The 12169-nt window shown below is 38.2% G+C and overlaps 1 protein-coding gene across 2 annotated transcripts in view; it reads left to right on the top strand.

Moving 5' to 3' along the window:
• The window catches only part of LOC107564111 (PH and SEC7 domain-containing protein 3-like), a 117232-nt gene that overhangs the window by 95205 nt on the left and 9858 nt on the right, over nt 1-12169 (top strand). For both annotated transcript variants that reach the window (XM_016249107.1, XM_016249108.1), the window contains exons 10-13: nt 5143-5186; nt 6443-6633; nt 9109-9179; nt 11243-11400. In XM_016249107.1, the coding sequence (XP_016104593.1) occupies nt 5143-5186; nt 6443-6633; nt 9109-9179; nt 11243-11400 (464 nt within the window). The remainder of the gene's footprint in view (nt 1-5142; nt 5187-6442; nt 6634-9108; nt 9180-11242; nt 11401-12169) is intronic.

Genomic DNA, 12169 nt, shown 5'->3' on the forward strand with positions numbered 1-12169 from the left:
TGTTTCCTGTCATGTGATTGCTCAGTTTTTTCCCCGGGAGCCGTAGGCCGGAGTTTTATTCTGACTCACCTTTCCAGACACAAGCATTTGGACTATCACTTGGATTGTATATACACTGTTGGACACTTGCGTTTGGGACAATCAACACACTGGGACTCATTCGGAGTGTTTTAGGTGATGGTGTTATGGACTCTATGCTTTTCACAGCCTGAGGTTTCCTTGTTTTATTGTGTTGTTTTAAGTCTCATGTGAATATTGTATATACACATTTGATTTTCATTTTAAAATTGTTGTCTGTCTCATCTTTTTAAACACTCCAAGCTCTCACATAGTATACTCTTACCCCATTTTAATTGATGTAAAGTCGACAGATAGGGCTGAAAGTTACAAATGTACAGTATTAAAGACAGATATTCATACTGAGATCTACAAGAAATGGTGGATGAAGACAAGGTAACCTGAATGTAAATACTGGTGGATAAGCATGCACAATTAAATATCCAATATCTGCTGATTTATATGTACAATGCTTACTGATAAATAAATAAAAAATCACTAATATCAGCTGAGGATTATTGTGGTACCAATATATAGTGCATCCCTAAATCTCAGCATCCCGTGGACCTCACAAACGTTTCATGCAATTTGAGTTCTTCCACTGAAGTGTTCATTGAAGCAACCTTGTAAACAGATTAGAGCTTGTAAGCTTTTGCCACATTTTGAGACGGTCCACGTTTCATGTTTGTCATCTGAAGTCTCACATCTGAAACTTAAATGATTAAACCTGCCCACTCATAATTTGTTTTATTTCAACCAGTCATGGTGTGTTTATGGAGCATTAGTATGAACTTTGAACACTTTGAATTATTGATTCCAGTTGAAATCATACTGAGGTGATGGATTTCTCACAGGAGATCTTTGAATTACTGCCTAGAGCCAGGAATGTTTGAAAGAATCTTCGTCACTATTCCACAGCCGTTATTATCATGAACCACCTCAAGACAGCGAGAGCTGTGCATGAAAGTCTTATTGCGTTCAAAAGTGGAATCTTATTTGGCCATTTCTCCAATATTACCATGCATACTGTATGCATGCCTAAGAGGTTTGTTTGGTAAGGTGTGATTTGGTTCTTGATCTCTGAGTCGCACAGGATGGCCTGTGTTCTGTGTGCAGACGTGAGTGAGTCCGGTGGGCAGCTCGCAGTGGCTGTTTAAAATATAAATGAATCGATCTCAACATTGGCTCACTTCAGAATGGGAGGAGCACCTCCTCTCCCCTTCTCTCTCTCTCTGTGTGTCTCTCTCCCAGACTCTACCAGTCACTGACGTGTTGCTTCCAGGGAAACTATCGCTCTGTATCCAAACACTCCAGTGAGTGATGCGGGAGAGAGCAGCGCCGCTCGTGTCTTGAATGCAGGGACATTTGTGTGCTGTTCGGCTTTGCTTGTCTGTTCGTTTTCACTCTTTTCCTTTTGCGTGGCTCACCGCCACCTCCTCACACGTCCCTCCTGTCGTGCGGGCTCCAGATCAAGCTTGCTCTCCTCTCTTGTGACGTGTGCGTGTGAAAAGGCTTTAATCGGAGGAGATGATCGGGGTAAACAGCGTTCAGGGGACCGGGAAGGTCCGCATGCGGGCTGGTGGCTCCATCAAGTACGGCAGGGAGGAGCCGGTCAGGCGTCAGCCCCAGCACCGCTCCAAGTCTCTCAAAGTGTCCAGTTCTGCTGAATTCAACACTGCACTGCCCAAAAAGGAGAAGGTAATGAGCCTGACGTTTGCTGTGGTGTTTGTGTGCCTGGAATGGAGATGATTTATTTGGCATTGTGGTGCTGTATTAACAATAATCTGTTGTTATTGGACATCATTGCTGACATGCTGCTGTTATCTCGCATGCAGACTAAAGCTCTTCATATAACCCTGTTATTAAGTGCTGCTCTGGTGTTGCACCTGCAGCACTGGGCACAATACTTGCACTCAACAAAATGCTGCATCTCCCTCTGGAGGAGACGTGTCTGTGTCCTTACACTGGATCTATGTCTTTACCTGAAGCTGACAGGCAGCAATTTGCTTCTTTAAGTGATGGATGGTTTGATGACGGCTTTTTTGTCAGTTGTGCCAGTTATTGAATGAAATGCATGCTGTTGTTAACATCTGTTGTTGGGATGGCATTAACGTGTCACCTTGACCCGGGGTGGCGGTGTCTGTCTGTTTTATTGGCCACTGTGTTTGATTTATGATTCACAGACATTGTTTATGCCAGCGTAACTCGCTCCCTCTTGCACACCCGTGTGTTTTCTGTTGTGCCGTAAACACGTCGCTGTAATGTGTCTGTGTCCAGCGGGCGGCATCCACGGACACACATCTCATGTGAGAGGAACATGGCTTTGTGTTTGGACACATATGAACACTGAAACTTCTCACTTTGAGTCAACTAAAATGGGAAAATTACTACACACACATGCAGTGAACGGCAGTGAATGCTTGTGAAATGTTTTTTTTTGCATTAGTTGCATTTGAAGGAAACTGATGATTTAGCTGGATTTAGAGGCTCAAGTGATATAAGTTGGAATATGCGCACATTGGAGTTTATGGCTATATGTGACCATTTTTAACTGTACCATAACTGTATACCATTTTTACAGTACTTTGCTGTGTAGGTTGCTTTAATGACTTATTCAGATTATTATTTTATATAAATATTTAAAATGCACACACATATATTATAATATTATTCATTTTATATGAATTAAGCTAGATTATATATGAAAATTACTACACACACATGCAGTGAACGGCAGTGAATGCTTGTGAAATGTTTTTTTTGCATTAGTTGCATTTGAAGAAAACGATTGATGATTTAGCTGGATTTAGAGGCTCAAGTGATATAAGTTGGAATATGCGCACATTGGAGTTTATGGCTATATGTGACCATTTTTAACTGTACCATAACTGTATACCATTTTTACAGTACTTTGCTGTGTAGGTTGCTTTAATGACTTATTCAGATTATTATTTTATATAAATATTTAAAATGCACACACATATATTATAATATTATTCATTTTATATGAATTAAGCTAGATTATATATATGTATATATATATATATATATATATATTTTATATACATAATTATTTTGGCTTTTTTTGCCTTTATTCATAAGGTATAGAGTTGTCAGGAAGCGATGTGGGAGACAGTGAGGGGGCGATGACATAGGAAACAAGCATAAACCGGGACTCAGACAAAACACAACTATATGTTGGAGCGCTGCCCACGAGGCTATTGACTCCAACAGATTATTTTTTTAGAATGTGTGGTTTACGTCACAACCTATTTTTACATCACATCAGGGCTGTTTTTTGTCAGTAATTTTAAGTTGAATTTAATTTGTGTAACTAACATCATTAAATAGAAAGACAAAATAATGTTTTCAATTCCGTTAGTGCTGTTGGTCATTCAAACAGATAGTTTTGCCCCAAACTCACAGCATCGGGTGAGTAGTTGACCTGTTGTGCCTCTTAATCAGCATACTGGATCAGTGTTTTGAAGCACCACGTCGTTTACACTCTTCAGGAAATCAGTCTACTTATTTTTATCATTTTAAATATCAAATATAACTTTTGTATTCATGTTTACTAATTACTATTTTGCCTATAGGTTCTTATTTAAAGTCCCTCACAGTGCAGTATACACTATCCTTTGACACTTAAAACATTCAAGTTACCAGGCTAGATTATTAGTCACTAGGCCACATGACATACAGCAACAGAACAACACACAGCAAATTCTGATAGATGCTGAAATTTTAAAGAGTTTTCATGTTATCACAAATTACTAAGAAGCCTATCAAAAACTTCAGGTCTCTTGGTTCCAATTTAAAAACCTCAGCAAAAACGAATACTATTGAACACACTCCATTTAAAAAGTGAAATAAAAATATTAACAAAAATAATTAAAATGATGGAATGTAGCTTCAAGTGTTTGTTAGTGAAGTAAACGCTGCTTCAGATTTGTCATGTAATTATGCAAATAAACATCATAGAGAACAAGGAAATAAATTATGTTTATTTCCTTGTTCTGCAGAATGTTCTCTGTTTCTTGCCAGGTTTATTGTTTGAGTAATGTTAGAAGACACATCACAGATTTTGCCTAGCAGTTTATGTTTATCTAAGACATACTGTAACTAGCTGGTCTGGCACTGAAATCACGCCACGACAGGCATTTTGACCAAGCAGTGCATTCGATCGTTCACATGCACACCTAGTGTACACAGATCACGTTCAAAAGCAGCCATCTCTCAGTCAGAAAGCACAGACTGGTATCATGACTTTTCTCATATTTGTATTGACACAAATGAGTGTGTTGCAGACCACAAGCATACGGGCTGTGACCCATCGTGTGCCATGCAGCAGCTTCACGTAACATCAGCTGACGTGTGTTTAGTGTTATGAGACGGTGACTGTTATGAGATATCAGCCGCTTGAGTGTCTGCCGTGGGTCACATCAGAGTTACAGTGACGTTGCTTCATGTGAAATGTGTATCAGATGACAGCTGAGAGTTTGCCTGTCTATTTTATCTTGCACGCTCATGAATGTAGTGAAGCCCTTTTTGTCATTTGACACTTGCCGGATGCATATTGTGCTTCTGAACATTTGCATGAGGTCTGAAGAAGTATTTATGTGTCCTAATATTCATGCTAACAAATGAAATTTCTGCAGCATTTTGATGTTTGGTTTGACCTTTCGCTCATACTTCACCCGGGAATCTTGTCTTGCATTTGCATAAATGGTGCAAATAAATTGTGTGACATTTTGACAATGAATTATTAAAAAAAAAGAAAGCTTCGTTAGTCCAGAAGAGACAGCTTTTCATCATAACTCATGATTCTCCGGTTACTGACTTCATAATAACTCAGTGAGATGGATTATTAAATAAAAGAGCACAAGCACCAATCTAATACGTTTTCCACAGCGATGAAATTACAGTTACACGGATCACACGCACCATGGGACAGACCTCACATTTGAAGAACAGTTATTTAAGGAGGTTAAATTAATAAATTGTACTTCAGGTGAATATGAATTCTATTAAACTGAATGCATACCATACTAAGCCTTTGTCTTTGTTCTGTTTTTTCCCATGCAGTCATTGTATAACTCCATCAAGAATGAGAAGCTGGAATGGGCAGTGTAAGTACTTTCACATTCACCACCATCACCATCATCATTTTTAGAACAGAAATAAAAAGAATGAACTGGACATTCTAGAGCAAAAGCATTGAATTAGGATGCAGACTGGTTTCAAGCCGGCATTCCCAAGAGCACATGCAATATTCACTGCCCCACAGATCATACACCACCACCTTTGTGAAGCATCACGTTTCTTTTCCATCTTTACAAGGGGTGAAAAATGATGGTTTTATTTTTATCTTTATCATCACTGGCTCTGGTTCCCACCACACACAAATACACAATAAACACATGGTCCAATTAAGGTCCAAAAAGTGTGTGTGATGGTGTGCGAGTTTATTGAGGCAGAAGTCATAGTTAATAATCGGTTAATAGTGAGAATTGGACCTTAAAATAAAGTGTGACCATGTAATCTGTCAGATTATTCAGTTTATGTAATGTATTCCTGACTAGCTTTGATTACTTTTGGCCTAACTTGCTTATAACAGATTTGAATGTGATTGTTGTGTACCATATGAGCAAATTCAAACGAAATATAATCTAATTACAAGTACTTAAATTTTGGGATCTGATAACATAATCTAGATTACTACTGAGCACTGGGGACATTTACATTTGGTCACTTATTGATTGGACAGGTGCCTGTTTATTTATAAAAAAAACAAGTGGCCCACCGAGATACCTTTGAGATGGATGGCATCACCATCACTTTGTTTTTTAGGAGCTCTGCCATGCATACATGAGCGAGCAGTAATAGATGCATGCATGGATGCAGTGACTGTAAAACACTAACTACCATAAACACTCACTAGCAGGAATAGTACATTGGATTCATATCTGTTGTATAGAGAAACATTTATGTGATCTTGTATAAACTGGAGTGTGCATACCAAAACAGATGTCAATGCGATCGATCAAGATGCATGAATTGTCTTAAATTTTTTTCATGTCATGCAAAAGAAACGATTTTTAAAAAATTACATTTAGATTAAATCTATTGATTTTTCCTGCTTTTTATTTTCACAAATATCAGGTGGCCGCATAATAACAGGTGTGCATTATGTGTCAGTAATCAATGTGTTTGTGCAGTGATGTTGAATGACTGCGGACTCTCCCACACATCAGTCTCTTACAGAAATGAGTTTCCACAGCTCAAACCTGTTCAGACTCTCACTACAGACACTTCATGCATTGTCAGGGCTGTGGAAGAGTTGTCATGCATGAAAGTTGATGGGATATGTGTGTGTGTGTTGTAGTGATGGAGATGAGCTGAAGAAGTCTCTGTCTGAGCTGGCGGATAAGAACCATCACTCTCACACTAAGAGCATCAGTCGCATCAGCAGCAGCAGTAACCCGTTCCTGGACATTGCCCATGACCCCAACGCTGCTGTCTACAAAACTGGCTTCCTGACCCGCAAAATCCACGCTGACATGGACGGGAAGAAAAGTAAGATTTAATCCAGAGTTCATTTGAAACATCTCCAATACAACACCTGCTCATTTTGACGGTACAGTGTACATGATCCAGCAGCAGCATGATTTTGAAACAGTAATAAAAAAATAAAAATACTGTGAAAAGTGTATTGTTTAATTAGATTTTTCAAACTAAAATACCATGATTTAAGCATTTTTTAAAATTCCAATTGAAAACATTAAACAGTTTTCAACTAAAGACTTCTCTTTAGCAGGTCAAGGTCATTCAAATGACTTTTACTTCTAGATTTTAGGAAGCATTTCAGTTTATTAGTTATTTGTGTAATTAAATGTCTTTTTCATAAGCACTTTATGACTCTTCATAACCTAAGCTTCTGGGTGTGCAGGGAATGATGGGAAAGAACATTAAATAAATGCTGTATAATGTGAACGAGGATAAAGCAGGTGTGATTCAGTGCTTTGGCAAGCACACATGGTGAAATGGGATTTTGGCTGTAGTCTCTCATATATTATGTCCACTTATTTTTCCTCCCTAATGAGATTCTAGAGTCACTAGAAACCCGATGAGCTGTTGTGTCTGTTTGAAGAGATGCACCGATTACAGCTCGTCCTGCAGAAGAATCTCAAAGACTGAGAGCTGATATGATCAAAACTGATATATTAGGAAAGTTTAAAAGGATGCTTTCACAAACTATACATAGTTCTGTTTTTGTGTTATAAACACTACCATGCAAAAGTTTTGGATCAGTGAGATATTGAAAGAAATTAATACTTTTATTCAGCAAGGATGCATCAAATTGCTCAAAAGTGTATATAATGTTAAAAAAATGTTTTCAAATAAATGTTCTTTTTTACTTTATATTTATCAAATAATCTTGAAAAAAGAAATGTTTCTCGAGCAGCAAATCAGCATATTATACTGATTTCTGAAGATCATGTGACACTGAAGACTGGAGTAATGATGCTGAAAATACAGCTTTGATCACAGGAATGAATTACAGTTTACAATATATTCACATAGAAAACAGATATTTTAAGTTGTTATAATATTTTACAATATTACTGTATTTAACTATTTTTGATCAATAAATGCAGCCTTGGTGAGCAAGAGACTTCTTTAAAAACTATTTTAAAATCTTACTGACTGCAAACTTTTGAACACATCTAACAGGGTAAACTGAAGTGGTTACCTTCTACCTTCCCCTGCTTTGTGATTTTGTGATTTACTATCCAGCTGTGGCAGAAGATGTGCCAACATGAGTTTAGTAGACATGCGGTCTAATGAGCGTGTCCATGGGTGTATTACAGTCGGGATATAAACAGCAGGGCTTTAGTGATCTGCTGCATCACATGCTGAGAGCATTCAGGCCAGGGTCCCAGAGGAGCCATCAGCGCACTACTGAGAACTCAGTCTGTGTGGGGTGTGAAGGATTCGGATGCTTCCCAGAGCTCCTATAGCACAGCCGTAAATAAAGCTGTTCTACAGAGACGCTATCAAGGGATTCATCTGACAGGAGAAATGTAAGTAATGCCCTTCAGAGATGGAACAGACTGCTGAAATGATTGACGCTTTTTAACACACACTGTCATTCCAAACGGAATGAATTTCAGACTTCAGTGGGAATCAAATGGAGATGTTTAGCAGGATGCTCATGTTGCTGTATCTCATACTGTGAAAGTGAAAGGGGACAGATGCTGGTGAGCTCCATAAAGCACTACAAAAGTAGTCCATGCTGCATTTATGTGTGTGTTGATACCATAGACTGTATAAAAACATGGACGTAGTGTCCGTGACGTCACCCGTAGATTTCCGAAGAGCGTTTTTGAAGGTCAAAAGTGGGCGGAGGCGGCCGTCGCCATCTGGGCAGCGTGTCACTCCTGGATAATCGAAAATGGGCAAAGAGGCGGGAGCTGGTTGCTGAAGCCACGCCTACCTAGCGACGGTAGTGACAGCAGCAGCAATCCACCTGTCACTCAAGTGGCCACGCCCTTAATTATGCAGAACTTTAAGGCTTAATATAATTTAAACGGATGAGTTATAAAAAAAATTCATCCCCCTCACAGTTGTCATGAAGGGCAAAATTAGCTATACAGACCAAAACCACTTTTTGAACCAGGCTGTAAACATGTTTTTTTCTGCTGTAAAGTTGGGCATTTTAACATGGGGGGGTCTATGGGATTGACTCCCTTTTGCAGCCAGCTTCACGAGAGAGAGCGGGAGGTTGCCGCTTGGTTGATACCAATTGTGGTTAGTATGAGATTTGACAGCTACAGTGATTAATAGTGCATTGCATCTTAAATTTGGGTATGCTCCTCACACAAAGCTTTCAGAAGACTTGGAATAAGTTATGATGCCTGTAATGGTATGTTTTAATTTGTTCTTTTAACAGTCTTGGTCACTATGAACTGTTATTGAATGGAAAAGAGTTAACATATGATAGTTGCGAATAAATGATTGTATTGTATTTATTTTATTTGTATTCTCTAGCACCGAGAGGGAAGCGCGGCTGGAAAACCTTCTATGCTGTTCTGAAAGGCATGATCCTCTATTTGCAGAAGGTTTGTTTATTCTCTCTTTCATTTTCCCCTCTCGCACTGCTGATTAATCAAATTTCCATCATTTCCCACAAACATCAATAATAATTCAGTTTCTGCTCCAGGAGGTTCAGATGTGAGACGTAATCACATTCACGCATTTATTTCAGGTCTGGCAAACCTTTTCAGAGCCCATCAAAGAAAGAAGCGTTTCAGCATTACAATAGTTTATTTATGTGCTCCATTTGAACTTGCGTTAGTTGCTTAGCTGTGCAGTCATGCAAAAGTCACAGGCATGAAATATTGGCGCAGAAGCAGGCCGTACCTGTGCGTATATTTTTGTGCTGGTGACTGATTGTTTCCGTGGCATTAGAGCTAATGATGTATCAGAGAAATGTGCTGGATAGCATTCTCATTCTCATTCTCAGTTCACACAGACCTTTTACTTTGGAGGAAAAGAACACACTCAAGTGCAAAGTTTTCTGACTCTTAATTGCATGTTAATTGCAAGTAAATTAAAATGTACTGTAGTTTAAATATTAAAATTGTCTGAACTTCAGAGTGCTTTTTGAACCATGTAAATACTTGAAATCTTCACATGTAATTTCATAATTACTTGTAATGTCTTTGAAATATAGTTCAAGTATACTGTGGACTGTACTGACAAGCATTTACATAAACTTTGATATCATTTCTGTTGACACTTGTATGTCATGTATTTAAATATATTGTTAATTACACATTTGTAATGAAGTTGAAATTTAAAATATATTAGCTTTAAATGTAATACCAAATTACACTACAGTTAAAATTATAGAATCAGTTACTTTAGTACCTTACTCACCATATAAATATAAATGTAATTCTTCAAAACATGACAAAAGAATGTTAAAACAAAATAGCTGCGTCCCAAATGACAAACTATACACTGTGCACTTATACACTGTCTACCAGGTAGTGTATGAATTATATAAGGTTATTTTGTGATTCATAATTGGAGTCTGGTAGCCCCTCCCCCTCGGCTACGCAATAAAAGCTGTGACAGTTTTGAAGTGCATGAAGTGTCCAACACTCCACACTTCGGTTATTTAAGTGCATCATCCGGGTATTTAAAGTGCACTTTCTCTTTTTGGAATTTTCTTTGAGAACGCACTACTCGCACTATTTATACGAAACAGCATAGCATAGTGCAAAAGTACACAAATTAGGACACGCCTTTGGATTTAAAATGTACTTTTAGGTAAAATAATATAAAATTGTTACAAAGTGCATTTTTCAAGTGTTCTTAAATATAAGAAACAGTCTCGAAAGTATAATTTCTTTACATTCACTTAAGCTCCACTACAGTCAGGTTATATACTGTAGCTTGTTCACTCAAATACACAATTAACAGGCTCGGCTTGGTGGTGTTTGGCATCCACATGCCATAAAGAAACAGTATTTGATTCTAATTCAACGCAGTGATGCAATAATGCAGTGATCTCATTGATGATATAAAAACCAATAATAAACATCACAACTTTCTATTGTGTTGTCTCTGCAAAAGGCATGACGTTTTCAGATGTGATGAAAGAATCTGTAGGAATCTGAACCAGATTTGTGACCCTGGACCACAAAACCAGTCATAAGGGTCAATTGTTTTAATTGAGAAACTGAATAAATAAGCTTTCCATTGATGTATGGTTTGTTAGGATAGGACAATATTTGGTCGAGATACAACTATTTGAGAATCTAGCATCTGAGGGTGCAAACAAATCAAAATATTGAGAAAATCATCTTTAAAGTTGTCTAAATGAAGTTCTTAGCAATGCATATTACTAATCAAAAATTAAGTTTTGATATATTTACAGTAGGAAATGTACAAAATATCTTCATGGAACATGATCTTTACTTAATGTCCTAATGATTTTTGGCATAAAAGAAAAATCGATAATTTTGACCCATACAATGTATTTTTGGCTATTGCTACAAATATACCCCAGCGACTTAAGACTGCTTTTGTGCTGCATGGTCACATATGTTAAATTCCTTGGATTCCCAGCCCTGTTCGTGTTCATGATTTGTCCTGTGTGTGCTTGCTCCTGCAGGATGAGTATAAGCCGGAGAAGGCCCTGTCAGAGGACGACCTGAAGAACGCCATCAGCGTGCATCATGCTCTCACCATCAAGGCGATGGACTACGAGAAGAAGCCCAATGTTCTCAAACTCAAGACTGCTGACTGGAGAGTCTTCCTCTTCCAGGCCCAGTAAGAGCTGCTCGCAGACACCAGCACTTTCAGAAACAGACCTGAAACTCTGAACTCCAAATCTAATTTCATGCTTCAGTTCAGGCTCAGTTAAACCTTGTTTATCTCTTCCGTTGGTCTGCCTGCAGACCTTTTATTTCTTCGTAAGGCTGACTGCACTCATCTTGTGAGTTTGCATGACTGTAGCGTGGTCTTCTTCATACAGGGTGTCCGCGGGTCCTTAAAAAGTCTTAAAATGTCTTAAATAATGTTTTCCTAATATAAGGCCTTAAAAAGTCTTCGTCTTAAATTCGGATTCGATGGGTCTTAATTATTTTTGGTCTCATTACCGCTAAAATATCTTTAGTCTGACGGACCTAATGACTGTTTACAATCATTGGACAGACCGAAGATTTTTTTCTTCCCCACGGTAAGTTACTGCGTCATCGGAGAGAATTGCAGTAAGTTAGCAGAATACAGAATACAAGCTCGCGCTGAGGCTCACTCTGTTTGTCTCGAGACTTCAGTACAAATGAGCGTAACAGCACACATAAACTCAGAAGAAACACACGGAGGTAAAAATTCAAAATGTTTAGTTTATTCATAACATGATATAGTTAAATAACACCATGACAAGTGAGCTATTTTGCTCAATATTCTCACGACGCAAAAAAAAACATTCAAAACACCTACAGAGTGCACGCATTACGTGAAGTCTAGTGCGCATTTGCAGTGCGCTCTGCCTGATCACTGCATGATTCAGTCTATTAAAATACATTCAGAATGATCA

Source organism: Sinocyclocheilus grahami, unplaced genomic scaffold (genome assembly GCF_001515645.1).
Source record: "Sinocyclocheilus grahami isolate Dianchi unplaced genomic scaffold, SAMN03320097.WGS_v1.1 scaffold911.1, whole genome shotgun sequence".
NCBI lineage: Eukaryota > Metazoa > Chordata > Actinopteri > Cypriniformes > Cyprinidae > Sinocyclocheilus > Sinocyclocheilus grahami.